At 41.1% G+C, this 21,510-nt stretch overlaps 3 protein-coding genes across 6 annotated transcripts in view; 2 read left to right on the plus strand and 1 right to left on the minus strand.

The window, feature by feature from the left end:
- The first annotated feature begins 874 nt into the window (after nucleotides 1–874).
- On the plus strand, nucleotides 875–2,922 carry Mtssb (mitochondrial single stranded DNA-binding protein). The gene is made up of 5 exons (XM_072021159.1): nucleotides 875–1,005; nucleotides 1,078–1,162; nucleotides 1,616–1,735; nucleotides 1,900–2,111; nucleotides 2,341–2,922. Exons 1-4 carry the CDS (start codon nucleotides 994–996, stop codon nucleotides 2,100–2,102), a joined length of 420 nt encoding a protein of 139 aa, XP_071877260.1. The 5' UTR covers nucleotides 875–993; the 3' UTR covers nucleotides 2,103–2,111; nucleotides 2,341–2,922.
- Nucleotides 2,923–3,598: 676 nt separating this feature from the next.
- The window catches only part of Aop (ETS variant transcription factor anterior open), a 28,601-nt gene continuing 10,689 nt past the window's right edge, over nucleotides 3,599–21,510 (minus strand). The window contains exons 2-6 of one of the 4 annotated variants that reach the window (XM_072021130.1): nucleotides 15,701–16,008; nucleotides 9,130–9,375; nucleotides 7,159–7,821; nucleotides 5,790–6,039; nucleotides 3,599–5,213 (exon numbers count right to left, since the gene is read on the minus strand). In XM_072021130.1, coding sequence (XP_071877231.1) covers nucleotides 4,898–5,213; nucleotides 5,790–6,039; nucleotides 7,159–7,821; nucleotides 9,130–9,346 — 1,446 coding nt within the window. In that variant the 5' untranslated portion in view covers nucleotides 9,347–9,375; nucleotides 15,701–16,008 and the 3' untranslated portion in view covers nucleotides 3,599–4,897. Of the gene's footprint in view, nucleotides 5,214–5,789; nucleotides 6,040–7,158; nucleotides 7,822–9,129; nucleotides 9,376–15,700; nucleotides 16,009–18,869; nucleotides 19,051–21,139; nucleotides 21,257–21,510 lie in introns of those variants that run through there. The other 3 variants (XM_072021129.1, XM_072021131.1, XM_072021127.1) reach the window with 3 other exon arrangements.
- Nucleotides 18,748–21,510, plus strand: part of Exo70 (exocyst complex component 7) — a 93,299-nt gene continuing 90,536 nt past the window's right edge. Inside the window, exon 1 of the mRNA XM_072021116.1 lies at nucleotides 18,748–18,759. The gene's annotated coding sequence lies outside the window, so the exon portion shown is untranslated. The remainder of the gene's footprint in view (nucleotides 18,760–21,510) is intronic.

A 21,510-nucleotide genomic window follows, 5' to 3' on the forward strand; every position in this document is an offset into this window, starting at 1 on the left:
CAAAAAGAATTAACACATTTTCGATTCTTAGAAAGTTTAGAACAACGAACGATTAACCTCTATCCAAAGTTGAAAGTGGAAAAATAATATCTGTCGCGAAGTAATACGCACAAATATACATGTAACCGATACAAATTTCGATATTGAAATGACCTGTCGTGGCGCGATTTACCTTTGGTGGTTTGGTTGGCGAGGAGTGGGGAGGAGCGGTGAGGTTCGCCGGTAAGTCGAACGTGCACAAAAAACAAAATATTTTCAACGATTCGATATTACGTTTCAAGTAAAATAAACGATACATTAGACTAAAACACGGTGAGACACGTGTATAAAAGTAAACACGACTGAGCTAATATAATTCGAACGAACAAAATTAACGTAAAATCGAACGATTATCGAACTACGGTTCGATGCATCAAAGAAAAGGAAAGGAAGGAAAGAAACGGAAAAGTAATAACGATGATAATAAAAGGATTATCGAGGATAAAGAAGAAAAGAAAAATGGTCGAGGGAAGTGAGAAGGGAAAGAATTTCACTTCGATAATACGTGATTGTACTTCTCGATGTAGGTGACCTTAATCAAAAACTAATAACCTTCTATTTACATTGAAAAACGACAAATCGCTATAAAGTGTACCGGATTATCGATAGAAAATTAACTAAATTAAAATTCTTACCACTTTGAAGCAGTGATTTGCTGTTGTATAATAAATTTTCCATATTTACGACAAACTCTCAACATTTACGTGCTCCTTCTAATACGACACAATGCGAAATGCTGTTATTTCAAATTTTAATACCTATTTCTGCCACCAGAGCGCAGATGGCTTCGGTATATATTGTACAGATAGATCACCCCTCCTCGCCCGCCCGGCCGCCAACCATGTGCTCGTACTAGTTTTAAGTACTTCTGTGAAATGTGATTTTTCGAAGAATATTAGATACAGTTTTAATTTCACTGTTTCACATCGTTTCATTCCGTACAAAATAGTAAAAATGTTTCGGCAGGTAATCTAAAATTACGTTATATAAAAATCTATGAGATAACGTGTGAAATTAAAAAGATTGCGTTATTTTTAGGTTATCCCACGAATGATACAAAATATACGAACAATTGGAAAAAAACAACTATGTACTTCTACTATGAATACGAAATTAGAAAAAAGTAAGTAATAAAACTTTATCTTTTTTTTTTTACAATACATTAACAATCATCAGAATTATAAAGAGTTTAGGGGAGAACTTTTAATTTCTTAGATCGGGGAATTTGTTCAAGTGTACCGGTTTTTTACATTTTTATATCTAAAATGAAAAATATGAACATCAATACGATGTTCATCTTATGATATAGAATTAGATAACATACGTAATTTATGTATCTTTAATCGAAAAGCGAGTTTCAATGTAAATCGTTTGTATCGCATGCTTTTGAGAAATACGATAATGTAGTTGTTTACATCTTTTGTAGTTGTTTCTATCGCAAACAAGTATCTAAAAACAGACAAATTTATTTGGAATAAAATTTTAAAATTGGAATAAAATAGGTATTTAAAATTTTTACCAGATAAATACTATTCTCTTTCTCTCTGTTAAATATTAATCGTATGCTTAATCGTAGCTATAAATCAAGTCACTCTACTAGGAAGAGTAGGAGGCGATGCACAAAAAAGGGGTAACGAAGAGCATCCTGTTGTTATATTTTCTCTTGCCACGCACAGCAACTATAGGTATATGAATGGTACGTAGAATTAATTAATTACGTACAACGTAAGTTATATAAATATGATAACGACTTCGAGTTGTTATATACATGCGAGAAATTTTACACGTATAATTCATTAGTCGTTCGTTTTATTTAATTTGCACTTTATCAAAATAAAACTATATCGAACAAAATTTCAGGTGATTTCGTGCAACGGACAGAGTGGCATAGGATATGCGTTTTTAAACCGAGTTTACGCGACAACGTTTTAAATTATTTGAAAAAAGGACAAAGGATATACGTCTCAGGAAAAATAACTTACGGGGAATTTAAAGACGAAGATGGTAATACAAAGTCAAGTACTAGTATAATAGCGGACGATGTAATATTTTTCCAGTCTTAAACTATTATTATGTAAGAATCGCTTCTCTTTTTTAAAATGTACGTAAAATATATAAATAAAGTAAAGCGTAACAGTATATTTTTGTTTTTAAATATTTTCATATATCAGAATTATATATAATACTATATATATATATTACTTTTTTATGTTATTATTTTATAATGTTTCGATTCTCCTACAAAAGGATAATAAACTAACTCTTGAGGTTAGCTTAATAAGTAAATAAATCTTTATTTACACATTGCTCGTCCACTTGTAACGAGTTATACAATAAACAGTTTGTAATTTTCTAAAATTGTACAGATTTTATTTTCTACAAAATTTGTAAATAAGAAATGAAATATAAACTTTGTTGGCAAATCGGAAGGGAAGAGGATCGTAAATGCTGGGAGATAAAAGAATTTTGCAGGACACTGATGCTCTTTAAAAATTCTACGACACATGCGTGATACACATGTATATTATGATATATATTTCTAAAGATAATATGACAATCCGAACTAAGATCGTAATCGAGATCGAGACACGGATTTTTGCATTGCGTAGGGAATATTCTTTTTAGAACGTTCGTTTTTAGAGTGAGATGTACATTCGTATGTAATGTCATGTGTGTATAACTTTTGTGGATCGACACGTAAGTCTAGTACTTACGAATAAATAATTTTTAGATACAATCACACTTTAAGTGTATTAAATTGCATGTATAGGAATATCAAATCTTTGTCACGGTCCGAATCTGGGTTGTCTTTAAGAACACAAATTGCATATGTGTATTTCAATATATTTATCATTAATATAAATTGTTCTCTCATGAAAATTATATACACGATTGTTTCTTATGCATTTGCATCTTTTTTATGATAAAAACTTCACGTAGATCACAGTATACAAATAGCGAAATACAACGGTTTTTTTTTTCTTTTCTTCAGTTATATAAATCTCTTGCTTGCTAATGCACTTTTCGTATTTGCAGACTTATTTGTCTTTCCTTGTCTTACTTTCTTGCACACGCTCACACTCATTCACACATACGTAAACGTACATTGATTCGCTCGTAAGAACTTTTTTTTTTCCATACTATTTGTCCCGTTTGTATGCGAGTCTTTTGTAAAAAATACGATCTTAAAACCACTTTCTAATCGTACACACGCCTTCGGTCCCTAGTTACATACCACCTTTTTTACTATTTCTTTTTTTCTCTTTTTCTTTTTTTTTTTTTTTCTTTTTTTGTTTAAAGTCTAGGTTCCGTTGGCGAGGAATGTGAGTCACACAATCGCATCGACAACGAACGTAGAAATTTCGATTATAAATTTCTCTCCGGTACTAAAATATATATATATATATATAATATATATAGAGATTTATTTATACATAAATTTATATTCATATATATATGTATATATATAACTCTGGCCCCGAATTCCTTAAAACTCTCGCACATTTTTGTCCGCTTTCATAAAGTCTATTATACTTTTCTCTCTCTCTCTCTCTCTCTCTCTCAATAGCTCGTCAATTTATGTACAAGTATCTACTAGATAGATGTAGGGATACGAACGATCTTCGGTATCGTTTTGACCACTTGAAGCGGTGATCGCGTCATTTTCCCATTTTGTTTTCTTTTATACAGCATACTAAGCTAAAAAACGCGTATATGTACGTAATTACCGACGATTAGATTGGCACAACTGAGTCGGTGCAACGGGAAACTAGTTTCGAAATTTCCTCGAGTTTAGTTATTTACAAAACGGACCGCGTAAGTAACACTGGATCGATCCTCTTTAAACGATTTGAGCTATATTACGTTAATTTTAAACTAATATCAAGATGTCGCTCGTAACAATTTTCCTTTTCTTCGTTCAAATAAGAGAATGTTGGGTAAATCCAATCTCTAGTTATACTAAAAAGCATATTTTAGCTTCCTAGGAAAATTTACTTTCAGGTCAAAGTTTACATCACAGAAGAACTTTGGAATAAAATAGCTCGATCGTTTCCCGAACACCGTTTTGTACGTTCGTCGATAACGCTCTATAAGCATTTCTAAAGTAGTTCGTTGTAGAAGCGAGAAACGTTTCACACTCGCGCACGTGCGTTCACACGAAGGATGGAAAACGGATGGCGGAATATCCGCGAAAAGTTCAAGCTTCACCGAAGCGTCCTCCACAATTGTAGCACGACAATTGGTTCCTGGCGTCCTTGACGAGGTTCCGCGCAGCCAATTATCTATTTGAAACGCGTGGAAATCGATGGACCGCTGTTTGTTCGTTGCTCATCCTCGAGCCCGATTCAAAATCGGTTGGACGTTGTTCGAAGTTGCGGCCAACGTCGAAATAAAATGCATCGCGATGCAGTTTACTTATTCGAGGCGTGTCATCGGCTAATCATGGCCGAGGCAACGTTGTTGCTGCTTTGGACACCGTTGTTTTCGTCGCTTGACGCGGTAACTCGCACGATATTTTTATTTGTCAGTCTTTCGTCGTGTATTTTCCCTGTAAACATCGATCGCACGTCGATCGTCAGTTTTTCTAACTAACTTGTTCGCGGATCTTGTTTGAACAGTTGTTGTACGACAACGAATATCCCTAGATGCGTGTGTCATCGCGAAAGCGAAAGCGAAGGCTACAGCGACTTTGTCGAGATAGCTCTCGCCTATTTAACAGAAAGTACATACATTTTTTCGCATCGTCTCGAAACACGACCGTCTCTGATGATCGAGCAACGAGTACCTTCTATAGTACAAGATCCATTGACTCGGTTGGCGTTAAAAACGCACAGTCGGGTCGGGGCTACGTCTCGCGTCACTTTTTCTCTTCGGACTCTTGATTAGTTTTCACGAGATTATACGCGTGACTTCTATACTTTGCGGGTGGATCGTGAAGAGACAGAGGTTGCTGCTGTTGCTGTTGCTGTTGCTGCTGCTGCTGCTGCTGTTGTTGTTGTTGTTGCTCGCTGGATGGCTGACTCATACTAGACATGGAGAGGTCCGTCGGCATATCGATTTCCGGCTCAACGCCGCTTCCGCCTTCTTCTTCCGGCTCCGACTTTATCCGCATTTGCTGACGCAGCAGAGATATGTTCTTTATGTTCTTCAGCTCCGTTGGATTTCGCAGAAACCTAAATACATTGAAACCTGTTATAAGCGAGTTCTATTCCATTTCGTAGGAAGCTCGATATTAAAGTTTCAACTTCTTAACTCGCTTGAATTACGAAAGCAATTAAGTACATATATAGAGGAAATTACTTCGTTTCAACACGTACGTAAATAGTTAAGGGTTTGAATAACCTCCAATTATGTACGTCTTTGTGTGTTTCGCTTTTCCTCGACTAGCTCTTTTACGCATTAGTCGTAATCGTCATATTATAAATATTTTCGTTTTCGTTCGACAGCTTTATATTCAAGCGGCTCTATGAAAATATTTTTCACTAAAATCGTACAAACATTTTCTTAGTATATTTAATTTATTTAATAACGGAAGAATATTTATATAATAAACTTTGTATATCGTTATTTTTCCAACTTCGATCGAGGATCGAGGGAAAATGTATCTCTCGGATCAGTGAAATTATCCCTACTTTTATGAAATCGTCTCAATTTCCCCAGCTTATTAGATAAATATCTGTATCGTCTCGCTGTTAGTTGGCAATTTGTTAGCGGACAGTTAAATTATTATAACGACAGAATCAACTTACTGGTAACAGTGTCGTTCTCCTTGCACCTTTCGCAAGATGTTCACTCGGTAATAGTATCGGAGAGCTCTGCTCATTTTATCGTAATTCATCGAAAGATGATTCTTCTGGATGCCCCAGAGCCTCGCAAGTCCAGGGGGATCAACGATTTTAAATACCCCCGTTTCCCGACTTTTCCACGCGATGTAGTGCGTATACCGTTGCGAGGGATCGTTCAAAAGTTGTTGCAGAAAATCCCACAAAAGTCTACCATCTGCGTGACAAAGAAAAAGAAAATGTTTTTATACGTCCATATCGAGTCAGCTGATCTACGATACTATTATTAATAATATCAGTTTCGTATCGTCGTTACCATATCTGTACCGGATATAGTTAAGAACAAGTTTTTAGAGGACAGCTTGGATCGGCTCTGCGTCAGTTCGTCGTACGGTATTAAAATTTGTTTACGGTGTTTGGATATTTATTACGAACGTACGGTAGAGTATGCGTATGCCTAAGTGCGTCTAGGAATATTTTATTTGATACTTGTAAACTCTCTCTTTCTCTCAGATTCGTTGCTATCTAGCACAGAATTTTTAGAACCATGACCTTCGCAAGATTAATTTCAGATGCGTGTCAGGTACTTGTAGCGTTGCGTTGCAAGAAATAGTAATGAATAACTTTGATACACGACCGTCCGATGATTATTATCAACGTTTTCGTCGAACGAGCCGTTCTTTCGATTATTTTCTATGTCAATTTCTATGTAAAAAATTATCGGATGCGTTCGGCAGACAGGTGTCTGTAGGCGATCGACTTGCGTTTTCCGCGGGAAATCCGTGGACGACGGGAGACAAAACTCAAGCGCAAAGAAGACGGTCCGCGGAATGGAATCTAGCTCGAACTGGCAGACAATCGTCGACGAACGTGCGTTCGCAGTCAATCTATATACGTGGTGCAGACAAGAGCCTCGTAAAATGCAAGTCCGCGAACAAGTATCTCGTTCTCCATTGGAATGCAAAACAAGGGGCAACGTCTCTGCGGGCGAACGTAGGAAGAACGTGCTTTTTACCCCGTTTGGCAAGCAACGATCTCCGCTGTACAATGGATAGGATTTACGACGCGACATTTGCTATCGGGACAAGGCGAGACGAGAGTAGAAAATTGAAAAATACACGCTGTTCGTCGAAAAGCTCGCTGGAAAGCCGCGTACCACCGGATCTCGCGAATCGTCGGAGATCGAAGAAAGTGCCGCGGAATCGAACGCTAACTCCTATCGACCGGACGAAAAATGACAAATGGCGGGGACGAACGAGCGAACTGACGTTTCATCGTACGATCTTACGACAGAGGCGAACGCCGAGAAGACGAAGGCCGGCGAAGCGCTGCTTACTCGTATTGGGTTCCGGGGAGTCGCTGGGGAAAAACTCTCTCGCAGCGTTGGCAGGGTTCGTTCTGAAGGCACCGGGCGTCAGAGGCATCATCGGTTGCGTTAACGTGGGACTGGGCTGATCCTTGACGCAAACTTCGCTTAACCTCTGCGCTGCGAGGGCGGTCGGAGTGGCCGGTGGGCTTCCGGTCGCCGCCTGTTGATTGTCCTCGTCCGAGTCGCTTTTGTAAACCTGACTCTGAGTACCTTCCGTGTGGCCCGGCGAACCCGCTTGACTGTCGACCGAGGGCGCCGGGGACAGCGTCACCGAATTCGCCGACATCAACGAGGCCAGATTCGCCGTGTACGGGTTCTCCGTCCAGGTTGGGGTAGGAGGATGCGAATGGGGGCTGAGGGGATACGCGGATGGCCTCGTAGGCGTCACTGGACTGCTGGGAAGACATCTTTGAAGCTGGCTAAAGTCTCTGGCCAGCATCGACAGCACGTTGTGCAACACGTCGCCAGCGCCTGGACACCTCTCTCCCAAATCCGCCTTTGTCAGCAGGCAGAGCGCCTTGCCGTTCATTTGGAACATGTCCATGTCGAATTGGGGTAGGTCGAATTCTCGCTCGGCCCATCGCAGGAACGTCGCCACATCCTCGCGGGACCATAGCCGTGGATCCGAAGCTGTTGGACATACGCCTTCGATTAATTTCTTTCTACTCTCTCCTCCTCTTTTCCTTCTTGTTCTTTCTTTCTTTTTTTCTTTCTTTTTCTTTTTCTTTTTCTTTTTTTTTTTTTTTTTTTTACGCTTACGGTCTTTTCGCGTTCGTTAAGAGACCGGAAAAGTCCGGAGAACTCGAATACACGAAGAATACGCGTGTATCGATGCTTTTAATAACCTGCAGCGTGTATTAAAAAGATACATCTAGCGATTAAAAAACAATGTTCGTGATACATTTCACGTCGGTTACGTAAAAATATTACTTAATCCGCGACTACGTAGAGCCACGTTTTTCTTCGTACTTTCATTGAATAACGTTATAGCGTTTCTACCAGTTCTCAACATAGTTACTAATTACAGGCAATTATATAATTTTGTCGCATAAATGCAAAACCAAGTATACACGCAAAAGTCGAAATTTCACAGCGAGATATTCCAAATGTTTGTAAAAATACATTTCGCTTGACCGCATCTAGAGTTAAGTCGTTAAAAGTATACACACGCCACTTGACGCGATCGTTCTACGGTGTAATTTTAAATCGAAATACGTACGAAAAGCTTTAGCTTCGCTGGTGAATCAGTTTTGGTCCAAAGTTCGAATAACAGCGGTAATGCGTTTTTCGCTCGAGTAAATTTCACGAACGATAGTTGCAACGACGTACGTATTCGTACACATATTTAATTATACGATTCAATGACCACGTACTCGGACGTGTTAAAGGTCTCTAATTCACGTGTATTTAAATACTCGAATACACGCGTGTCAACATATTTACATTCTAATTCATGAATCCTAACAACGATATATGAATAATTAATATTAGACGTTGTTAGAAAATATGTAGCTAGAAAAAGAAGGAAATAGGAAATAACGGTAGTACGATGGTTAATGACAATAACGAGAGTCTATGTGCTAATGACCAGCGTCGATAATCGCGAACGTGTTTTTTCATCGAGTAAAATTTGAAACTTCTTACAGAACGTCTTTCTCGTACAACGCGTTCCATTTCGCAAATTGCTCTGCCCGTTCATCTACGTGGATAGTTAAAGCGCGTAACCAGCCCTAAATCGACCCTTCGAGTCGTTTTCGAACCGGGGTCGGTTATACGAATCAGGAAGGACGAGAAAAATGTTGACGATCACTAATAAAATTTAGTATAGCGGGGTAGAAATAGGTGGGACGAAATTGTCGTAGCCTGGTTCGATAAATAAAAGGTGTAGTTTTGCAGCCATCGTGCGAGCAGAGGAGACGAAAATCGAAGGGAACTTACCCAAACTAGCTGGTAGATGCGTCTTGAAATCGAGAAAGGGACTCGGTGGAGGATGAGTGGGTGGAAAATTCATGGCAGGTCCGTATCGCCAGAGCAGCTCTGTCGGGCTAAAAGGCAGAGATATACCCGGTGGTAGTCGAGAGTCCATCCCCGTCATTCCACCCCCGGCCGAGACCGGTGGCAATTGCGGCAGCTGAATCGACGGCAACAATTTCATAACACGTTTTTCTCTCTATCTTCCCTTCTCTGAAATCGACAAAACACCAACATTTTCAAATACCATTCGACCACGATCGTTGTTAGACTTTTTAACTTTTCGCGGTGGCTCGCTTCGACGACAACCTAACTAAAAAAAAAATCACGATTTCGGGATTTAGGTTAAATCGAAAAATAAGTTCATACGTCCGTTTCGATTTCAACGTACGTAGGAAATTAATAACGAGGAAAACGGTGTGTCGGAGACGCGAAGGAGAGGCAAAGATATTGGCACGCGAAGGTCGTTGCGCCATTGTTCCGCACCAGGAAATTCTTGTTCGGGAAGCGCCGACCACGTGAACCGATCGCAAAGACAGAGAAAGAAACTTGCCATGGAACGAAAAAAGAGAGTGAGAGAACCGTGTTAAAAGGAAAGAACGGAAGCGCCACGACACCCAACACCTTCGCCGTTTCTTTTCTTCCTCCGATCGACTTTACATTTTACGTGATGTCGCGCGGACCTATTTCTGCAAAGCTATCGATTACATCCGCCGTTTGTCCGTTTTTATACGACGCACGCAAGAAGAAAAAACGTTTGCAAGTGTGTTCCCGCGGACGCTGTTGATCATCGCTGGCGGAAAAGAAACGGGAAGCATCTTCGCTTACGCGCAATCGCCCATAAAAGTCGGCAGACCGGCGCTCGTACGAATAATAAAAAGCTCGATGTATCACCGCGGAAAGGATATCTTTAAGCGGAGATATTGACATATATACATATATACGTATATGCGGATATACGGCCACGAAGTTGTCCTCACCAGTTTCTGAAACTGGTAGCTCGAGGCGTTATCCGTGATCCGTATCGACGCGAATCAACCCGGTATCGAATTTAAGATATAGATAATAGTCTTTTTTTTTTTTTTTTTTTTGTACTTTATTATACCGTTACGGTACAACGATATTGGACGGCCTTGGTCGGACGATCATCGAGATTTCGTACTATCCGACCAGCAGCAATTTTTAACTGAAACGGTGAAATGTACGTCGTGATACGTGGTTAGGAGTAACGAGAGAGGGAAATGACCTGACTCTGCGCTATCTTATTTCCCACTGCCTGCTCTTACCCTTGACGCACGAGCAACAGTCGAACAATGTTGCTTGATTCTCGGAATGTCGCATCTCGGGATATACGGTCCCGGCCTGTGGCCATATATCCGGACATTGCTCTGCCTACCACCGTATTATTATTATTAATATTATTATTATACACAGTAGGATAGATACACGCTAATTATCGCGAAAGAGCCAAGTAATTACGACGTAACGCAATAAAATAGCGATATAATATAGTAATACCACGACTATTATTTGCGTTAAGATAGACGAACGTAGAAACTTGTAAAAATTGGATATGTATTGCGATAGCTTTGCTTCAACGTGACTCACGATGCGTTGAAAATTAAACGTTAATGAAATCGTACGCTTATTTGTTAAAAGAGCAACGAGGAAAACGCGGGCATCGTAAATCTCTCGTATCAAGATTTCACCGTTCGTACTATTATCGATGCAAAGTACGCTCCTCCTTCGTTTCCATTTGCCGAATATAATCGACGAACGCCGTATTACGTTGGAACGTGTGCGATTCCGCGTTGTCTCGTTACGTTGTAACGTTCGATAGCGAAGATACGTGGGGCGAGAGGTAAACTGGTTGCAGAGGATTTTAAACGTCCTAATTGCCGAAGAAGGCCTGAAAGGCAGTTTTTGTTTGGAGGATCGTTCGAGCAGTTTCTCGCGTCGATTACGACTTCCGGTACAACTTCCTCCTTTCGTTGGCTCGTCGCAACCTCCAAGCCGGAAATGCCCGTACTGGATGCTCGATCGATCACATTCCGTCTACAGGATTTCGTTCTGCTAGACTCGCGCGACTTTATTTTTACCGCCTCTCGACCCAACCACCGTCTTTTTATCTCTTTATTTATCGAAAGAACGGTGTTTAACGGTATTTAATAGAATTCGATCAACAACCTGACGTAACGATCAGGCAACGGGCACTCTTTCGCGCGTTCATAGGAGATTTCAAAGCGTAAAATTTGACAAAACTCGCGTGTTCGATCGCGTTCTCGAAAATGTGAATCCGCATAAAAATCCGTCTGGCTACTACTGGCAACTAATATCAGGAATGCGCAACAACGTCTATCGAAACATCGTAGGCAATTAAAAGCAATGAAACTAAGGAAAATAACGATATTAGCCATTCTCTGTACTCTACAGTTTGCTCGTATATAATTTACCAGAGCGTATTGCCCGGCGGAAAACACCAAGTATTATCTTCGCTGATGAAAAGAATTTCATTTAGATGCGCTAGATAGCGTACGTACTTAAGGTCTGCTGTAATTTTTAGGATTTAACCGCTACAACCACTGCGACTCTGTCCTATCGCAGACTACGAGTTTATTGATTTTGCGCGCGATTTCAACAAACTTTGCTCCGTTGAATACCGTTTCATCGAGTTGTACTTAATGATATTTTGGTAATACTTTGTAATTTGATCGGTCCATCGCTGATTTGTTTTTTTCTTTTTTTTCGAATTCGAGAAGGGCTACGTAAGAAGGTAGAGTATCATCGTTCAAAAGCGTGACGTAAACAATCGTAAGTACGAATTTTCGCTTACAGATGCGTACTACGTACCGTATTATAAACCGAGTAGTCAGCCGTGACTTTGTAACAAATTAGACGGTTACGTATAAACAATAGAAATACATATATATATATTAGTATATAATACGTAGGTAATTTTTCTAATAACATTTCCTTTTCTCCGATCTATTCCATCGCAAGAATACAGTAACAACGCGTGTCCCATGAAATTTTTGTTTTAAGAATCGATGACAAAGATCGCGGCGAGAAAAACGCCGAGAAAATTGTCACTTTGGAATTCTAGCGTCACATTGAAAAAAAAAAAAAGCTCAATTTCCGTTAAAGACAGTGACTCACTCGTTTTATACATATTCTGAGTCATAACGTTTTCGTTGATTCACGCATTAAAAATTACAATGTAACGATAGGACCGAAATCGTTCTTTTAAAGAGAGAAATACAGATAGAAAAAATCGTAGCGAGGCTAGTCGTTCGAATTATCTTATTTCTTAACACGAGCGTTATTCATCGATAATTTTCGTATTTATAACGCGTCTCTTTAACGCACAGCAAAATTTTGTACAAGAGTCACAAGAGTGGAAATAAAAAAAGAGACAAGACGGCGAGAACGAGCAAAATTAGGAAAAGAAAACGGTTCGGAAAAACGCGTATACATTATTTCATACAAGCAGAGATATGCATACATGCAGAAGCGTATAATCTGAATCGGAATAGCGATAAATGTAAATATAAACATAAACAGATAGGAAGCGAACATTCTCCCCGATCTTCCTTAATGTCAGAGGTTCGTTATGTCTTATTCATAGAATCTGTTGCGTAACTAACGACAACCCGAAGGAAACTACTACAATTTGATCGACATTAGCCGTCCCCCACACTTTCTGCCAACCGTTTGCTGGCAAAAGCTATTTCGATATTTAGCGAATCATAATTTTCCGTTAAAACGCGAAACGCCGGAAAGATTACGCTCTCGATTAAATATATTATATATATTAGCGCGAAAGTATATAAGGCCGTAACGCGGAGTCGCCTAAAAAAGGGTATTGAATCGAAGATACGGAAAAGAAACGAAAAGTGGTTTAAAACAATCGGTCGAAAACGAGCCAGCACGCGGACGAAGCGTCGCCTCTCGCTTTGCTTCCTTATCGTTACGCTATCGTACTTTGTCGCGACAAAATGTTAGAAACGTTACGCGGATTTGCCGCGACTGCGTGCCGTTTTCTTTCTCTCTTTTATCCAACGCACCGACTACGCACCGTTTCTCGTTAGGCGACTATCCGTCAACAACAGCGCAGAGGTTTCCAGACAGTCGACGTCTAAACGCTATCCACGGGCTCGCAGCCGTTTCGACTTCGTTTTCAGCTATAATTCGTCGACTATCGCGATCGTTATGCTCGACTAAACGGAAGAAACCTTCGATCGACCACGCTCCTTTTCTCCTTTGTAAACAAAATTCCAGCTGTACAAGAAACAAGGCAGATTCGTCTGTTTGCGCGTATGTCGCAAAACTGTTGCAAAAAAGGAGCGAGTTTGCGGTTGGTGCACGCGATTCGAAGCAAAATAAAGGTCGCGAAAAAAAGAGAAGAAAGAGGGAGTTGTAAAATATAAGAGAACTCCGAGCCAAGCACGAAATCGTTCTGGTTAACGGTAGAAGGCGGAAGATCCTTGAGGAGGATTTAAGATTTATCGCAGAGCCAAGAGTCGATTCTCTTTTCTTCCGGGTACTCGACTGCTTCCTCTCTCCTTCTCGCTTTCTTTATCTTGCTCACGGTTTTCGCTAATTCCTGTCGGGCTTCGTTACGTGGCAATCTACTATTGATTCGTCGATAACAGAGGATACATGGCTGATAATAAGTTGATTTATTATCGGCGTAATACAAATTATATTAGCCGTTGATCGACTCGTGGAAAAAAGTTGGCCGTGCTAAACGACTTAAAACGTCGCCAGTTTTATTGAAAAAACAATTACGTTTTACAAGAGATTTTATCTACTTCTTTTCTTATCTTTCTACCGTATAATTCAAATTACGATATACGTATTCCTATTACCGCGTGAATTACGTAACGCAGGTATTTATGGTAGACAAAGGACCGTTGATTTTATTAAAATTAACGGTGAAATTAAATAAATCATTATCGACTGTGCTGGTAAACGTTACGTACTCGTTAAATAACGAGTAACAGATTGAAATAATATTTTAGTTGCTAATAAGAATTAAATTTCTCCTTCAAACGATGCGAAAAATAACGTATTTACTGTTTCTTATCTGCGAACGAAACGTTACTTTTTATTTGGATTTAATTAGAACAAATGTTAAATAACACCGTTTACTAAAAATAAATAACAACGTTTAATTTCGGTAATTAACTTCGTTACTTTAAATAACAAATAACGTATCTCTGCTTTTCGTTTCAATTATGAAATAACAAACGGCTGTCTATTTAAATAATTATATAATTGAGAATTTACTCGATAATGCCCGACGCATCGACTATGACTCACTTGTGAGAAAGCGAATAATTACAAAAGCCATGTCGGTTTTCACTTGTACAAACGTTGATATATAAATTGGCCACGTAAGATTCGACGTTTATCAGGAAACAAGAAAGGAAAGAACAACAACGAAAAAACAGAAGCCGCGCGAAAGCAAAGAATAAAGCGTCGATCACGTTACCAGACGTTATCAGTCCACTTCCGCGTATAAAACGGATTAAAAGAAGGCTTTCGTACTTGACATTTCGTAATCGATAACTACAACACGCTTCCATGTAACATCGTCGACGACAAAAATAAAAGTACATATGTACTCTCGAGATGGAAATACCTTTGACAAATATATTCCCATTGTTTGAGTTTAGAAACGTTTGGAATTTTACTTCTCGCGTAGGTATGCGTGTAAACCGACGATTTATCGATATCGTATTATAACCGTAGATTAAATTGTAATTTACCGTTATTTATTTTACCGCAAATGGCATTCTGTATTTTCGACTCTATAGGGTCGTAGCTGACGCCAAGGAGAATTCTAAGCGACCCGCTACACTGCGACCATCGTGTCGACTCAACGATCGGCAGAAACGTTAACACGGAAAATTATTTCATTCGAACCGAATTACGCATCGGACGGTTCCAACGTCGACGATGTTAACACGAGGCAAACGCCGAAATCGTGTACCCGGGCCTTAGAGCGTACAGCGTAAATATCGAGATACGAAGGCACGCGCTTCGAACCTTTTCTCTAATTGTCGGTAACTCGGGTACACGGGGCGTACGAGTTCGCGGGACGTCTCCACGCTTATTTTAACGCGTACATTCACCTCCTCTATAAGTTCTATAGATCGGATACACGGACGGAACGTGCCAAGCAATTAGGTCGGAGTCGTAGCTCAACGACGATAGAGAATTCTTCTCCGTCCCGGAAGCGAAAACGTTTCAAAGATTCGCGAAACGCGTCCATTCCGAATCGCCGAACCCTATAGTCGGTGCAATCTCACCGTGTACAACACGCTGGTGACGCGATATCGACGTAGAAAGCAAAAGAAGAGGAAAGGAAGAAGAAGGATGGTTTGCCCATCGACCGTTCGAAAACGCTATCGTCCGAATTTCGCAAGGCGAGCATAGAAGACGGTACAAGAAAATTACATAATAACAGCGATGCATCTATAGAGAAGAGAATAACGAGGGAAAACTTTCTCCGGTCCCGGTACACTCTGCTTACCTCCTCTATAATTTTCGTTACGCTCCAACTGCACCATGATCTATCGCACATGCGCCACGTAAATCACCGATTACACACAGATTTCCTCGCAACGCCGCGTAGATGATCGTTTAAACGGCAGTTTATGTAGGTTTGGGTGCTTATCTGGCGCAAACGCCTTTTACGAGAACGCCGGTACCGAGCGGATCGTTTCCGGAACGTCTTGATACGATAACCGATTTTCCTTGGAATCGAAAAGGGACGGGAACGCGAGGCTCTCGTCGATGGAAGCGCGTGCAGCAGCGAAAAGAGTATCTTCCTCTTGCATTCTGAAACGTTATCAGGCGTTAATTCCATCTACGGTTATCGCAGAAAATTCGGCGTACACCTATGTCGGCAAGGAAGACTGGCCGAACATGGAAAAACGAGATATAAACGGATATTCGAAATAAAAAAACGATACGATACGAGTTGCTTCCTATAACTTTGCATCGCGATATTTTTCAACGCGTATACGGGCTTCTCGTCAGCGTTGCCCGTAATATACAGCCGAAGCGTATTTTCATTACGATCGTGTAAACTTTGCACAATTTTTATTTTGTCCGCTAGTAAAACAACGGTAAAATAATAAAACTCGCAAGGATATAATATCGAAATGCTACTTCCTGCTTCGTATCGATTCATAGCTTTGCATCTCGAGACACGCTTCATGCTCGTACGTAGTCGATGCTAAAACAGACGTACACTTTGAACGTTTCCTACGGTCATCCGTAATTCGAAAACGACGCATTTTACTCATTTTAATGCGTATTCGTGCAACTTGTCAAGTATGGACATGCATTTACGAATCTGTTTGCACAACGATGACATACGACGCGTAAAACGAAGCAAAGGAAACGTTTTCCATTGAAAATTCGAGGATAACCGAAGCCACTATTATTATTGATTAGACAAGCTGTGCGAAGTAACATAGTTCGAGGTGGCGTCAAACGAAACTGTAGTGGCGCCGCTTTCCTACCACCAACTGATAACCCAATACCACAACCGCCTCGCAAACAAAAATTGCCAATATACGATATATCGCCGTACGTCATTCCTTCTCTATTATCTCAATATAGTATCGCTGTTCAGTCATGTTTTTCGTATTCAGAGTTTTCTCTCTCGCTTCTTGCATTTTTTCCGCTCGCGACCCGGTTTTGACCGGCATAATTTTCCGCAACTCCGCTTACATACGTAACAACGATGTATTTCTAATCTTATCCTTTGCCCATCTACCCATCTACCCATCTACCCATCTACCTACTATCGCCTAGCCGTGAAAAACGAAAACGCGACATCGTAAAATTTATCCAAAGCGCGTAGATTCTTCGGATGCCGAGGACGGTAGAAAAAGCTCGAGTATAGCGATCTAACGAAACGGTTTCGTTCCGATAAATACGATAATAACGACGACTTTACACGAATGGAAACAGCAAACGAAAGTGGGAGCGAAGAGGCTTCGCGTTATTTATAAGACGTTCGTGGCGCGTCGAAAAAGAGCCTCGATAGTTCCAAGTACAAAAAGAACGCGACTCTATCGAAGGAATTGCGCGACTTGGCAAGCGATAAAAAGCGACAATGCGACAATATCAAAGGTATACGTTTAAAGAAACTATCGATCGATCTTTGTCCGTATTCGAATAAACGAGGAAATTTCATATCGGAAAAGTGATTGTTTCGTTATTCGAAAATTCCATTGTCCGAACGATTTTGTCTCCCTATCGATCCCCTCTTTTTCTACGCGCGCACACACACACACACACACACGTATATATATATATATAAAGAGAAAAAATACTAGACGTTGGAACAGTTTAGCGAAGCACCGCAACTCGGCGAGTGGAACGGAGGAAACGAAAAGAGGACCGGGGAAAAGAAGAAAAGCTGGGTTTCCGCGACCTTGAGTTGGTCGGTGAACCCGATGCTCGCGCGTCCGCTTACGTCACGCTCTCGCCAACTCACAAGGAAGTGCTTTCTCGTTCCTCCGCGGGCGGAAAGAAAGAGAGAAAGAGAGAAAGAGAGAAAGAGAGAAAGAGAAGCAGAAAAGAGAGATGCGGGCCGAGATAGCAGCCACTGGCGTAGCGCGCTACGCAAACAAATCAACGTCCGTCCACTTACTGGTAGAGGCTGGTTCGAACAGAGTCAGCGAGTAAAGCCGAATCTACGCCGTACACTTTGGAGAATCGGTGCGGATCGTTGGCGATTTATATCCTCGTCCGATCCGCGGTGGTCCTTCGAACCCCGACACGGTCGGTCCACGGCGAACAACGTGTAAAGTCAGCTTTCGTTTCCTACTAGCTACCGCTTGTCTAACGCGCGTCCGCCTATCCAAAGGTAGGCAGGAAAATCCCGTCGATCCGACCAAAGATTCGACGCGTTCGATTTCCGACTCGGTTTTCCTATTTACGCGATCGCGGTCTCGAGCAGCCTTAAAGCGAATCTTGGTCGGTTCGTCGACGCGAATGTCGCCGCCGCCGCCGCCGCTGCAACGGTTCGACGCCGCTCTTCGCGCAACGGTGAACGCATTATGGCCTCTGCGTTATCGCAATTAAGAACAAGCATGGAAACTTTTTGCACGCCGACGAATCGCTCGATAAACCGATACCGTGTTCGCGCGGTGTTCACGTTCGCCGAGAAGCAGCCACGCGGAGGATAGAGGTACGCTAGCTAGCACGCAGATCTTCGTCGTTTAAAGTCCCCCAAATGACGCGGATGTCGATTTAGATAATTTGCTTAACGGTGCGTACGGTACTGGGTGCTCGTGCGTCACGATGGGCGTTATTCGAATAAACTCTTAGTCGAATAATCAGTCGCGAATAAAATTTTACTCGTCGTTCTATTATTATTATTATTATTATTATTATTATTATTATTATTATATTTATTATTTAGTCGTTCCTTCGAATCGTATCGTATTCGTTATTTTTACTATTCGTTGCGCAAAAACTAAAATATGTACATACATACATATATATATATTATAAGCCTAAAATCAAAGATAATAAAGATAGGATTTTTCAGATAACCGAGTTTATATATATATATATCATTAGGCACACGCTATTACCTTTTAACAGTTTAACAGTTAATTATATTATATTAGATCAGGTCCTTCGACCAACCTTTTGTATCTTTTTTTTTCTACTTTTACCTGGTTCGTTAATACCTTAATACGGGGGTTGGGTTCCTTCTCCATGACTCGTATTTCGGTTTTCGTGTTTTACTGCATCCAGTCCAATTACGCGTTTGATGGATGGGATCTTAAGACGTTCGTGAAGCGTCTGGTTAGAGATATACCAAGGAGCATTTGTCACGATTCGAAGGGTTTTCGGCTGAAAAGTTTGAAGGATCGTCGCGTTAGATGGTTTCTTTAATTTAATGGTTTCGACTCGTAATATTACGCGTAGCAGGATTATAATTCTACGTACAAGTTAGAAAAAAGTACGCGCAACGTTTCGTGTTTTCCCAAATGATTACCGTTTGTCCGTGAACTTTCGTGTGCCGCGAAAGCTCTTTCGAATCCATTATATCGTTTGAATTACAGGAAATGCCGCGGCGATAATTCACGTTCGAAGCCATGAAATTCCCAGTAAAGCGGTGATTCTATCTGGCGTATCGTCTATAATCCGGTCTTTCTTCGTCCCTCTGTCCAGTTACGTAAATATGGAAATCCATGCGTGTACATCAATCATGCGATATCGTTACAGCGATTATAACGATTCATTTCGTTAATCGTTCATATGCACGCACGGAACAGAAATCCACGTTTGGGATCTTCGAATTCCGACGATTATTAACCCCACCGCGATACTCGCATTCTTAATTTACGATCTCGGCTTCGATACGATTCTCTCGTTAGCACCGAATGAGAAAAGAAGGCACGTTTCGATCCGCTAGAAATATATCGTCGAAAAGTTCAAAAAACAAAATGGACCGCAACGAATACTAAACGTTTCTTTTGGATATTCGCACGAGACGAGACACGAGCATATACCCCGCGAACGAAAACAGCAAAAGAAAAAGATGGCAGGTTGTTGGCGGTTCTTTCGAATCGTAACCTGTCGCCAACTTAACCTAACGAGTCGTAGCTGCCAACCTTGGAAAAAATACAAAAGCGTTAGCCTAGTTAGAAAACTCGAGATACTTTTTAACGCTAGAACGGTACGTACGATTGGGTCGCGAACGACCGAAAGAACGCGGTACGGTTAAGAGACCGTTCGTGTCGAATCGTTATCGCGAAAACGAATTAAAAGAAAAAAGGAGAAAGAGGGAAAAGAGCGGCGAGCGAGGAGAGAGGTTGGAGAAGAGAGGGTCAGTGACACGTCGTCGAACAGAGGTTTATCGGACGAACGACCGACCCACGTGGTTAGTGTTCTCCGCCCTCTTTTATACCCTCGATCGCCGCGCCACTAGGAACTACTGCCGGAAAAAAACACGATTAAACGTTATTCCTAGCGCGTTCCGTTATACAGGGTGTTTCTAGCAACTGGGACAGGTTATAACTTGGTCGCAAGCAAAAAGTTGGAGAAAAATCGTAGAAGGAAATTTTGCACCGTCTAACGCGCGCTATCCTGCCGTTTCTATGATTTTTTTTCCACGTCGCTCGATGCCTTTTCGCACGCTCTACGAAAAGTTATCGAGTTACGTAGTTGGACGGCAACAATGCCGAATTTAAGAGACATCGTAATCGTAATTTCGTAAAACTTGGCATAGGAGAAACAAGAAGGGTACGGAGAATCTATCTCCGTTTCTCGTCTTTCGTTACCGAAACTATACGCAAGATGATTTGCGACGTACGCGTAAATGTTGTAAAAAAAAGTAGATAAAATTGCGTTTTACTAAGGTTTTTGTCGCTACCGACGATACGTTTCTCCGAGGTAATATTTCTTTTTGTAATAATTTACTTCCATATCGACCGACGATCACAGATACGAAATCGTATCTTTTTCGAACAAATTGATCTTTAAGACGAACGATAACGTCGAGGACCCTAAATATCGACGATAATATCGATCGCCTGTACCCTGCTTTAACGACAGAACATACAACGTTTCAAACCCTTATTCTATAACAACATCTCGTACAACGATCTTTTACTTACTTGCAGTGGTTTTAAAGATTATAAAGATTTCGCGTTGCTTGCTGCCCGTTCTATTTGACCGAACGATTCTTATTTATCCTTCTTTATCGAAGGAATAACGTTGGTGGAAGGAAAATGGTAGAAAAATTAGACGCGTTAATATACCGAGGAAAGTGGCGCGATTCGACACCGCCACGATAATTTCGAAGGTAAAAAGGACTCGTTGCAGTTAACCGCTATACGGTGGAAACGCTAGCGCGTAAAAGCGTGGAAATACGAGGCGGCGAAAGATACGTAAAAGCTTTTTATCGGGCAGAAATTTCGTCGAACTTTCCAACTACCTGTTACTCGAGAAGAAGCGAGGAAGGAGAGCGCGAAAGATCGAGGGTGAATGAGAATCTCTGCGGAGGTACAAAGAGAGCATCGAGGCCTCGGATGCACGTGCGTGCAACTAACGCCGACCGGAAGTCGATAAAAAGGCTGCTTCACCCTCGTCACTCGGCAGCAGCTCCTCCTCATGGGAACCAGCAGCCTCTTTCTTCTCTCTTTATCCCTCCTCTCGCTTCGCTCTTTCCACCCGATTCTTCTCTCTCCTTCTTTCTTCCTGCCCCTCTCCTTCCTCTCGTCGCCACATCCCTCGACGTCGCACCGTAGCGTGCCAGCCACCCTCATCCCGGCAGAGAAGCTTTCTTTCTTTCTTTCGAGTGGCCCA

This window comes from Bombus fervidus, chromosome 18 (assembly GCF_041682495.2).
Source record: "Bombus fervidus isolate BK054 chromosome 18, iyBomFerv1, whole genome shotgun sequence".
NCBI lineage: Eukaryota > Metazoa > Arthropoda > Insecta > Hymenoptera > Apidae > Bombus > Bombus fervidus.

Bases quoted from the DNA above. Each gene is read 5' to 3' on its own strand.
- Mtssb (XM_072021159.1), top strand. The intron at 1,163-1,615 runs GTAAGTAATAAA...GCTTAATCGTAG, and splicing joins GAATACGAAATTAGAAAAAA to CTATAAATCAAGTCACTCTA. The intron at 1,736-1,899 runs GTACGTAGAATT...ACAAAATTTCAG, and splicing joins CAACTATAGGTATATGAATG to GTGATTTCGTGCAACGGACA.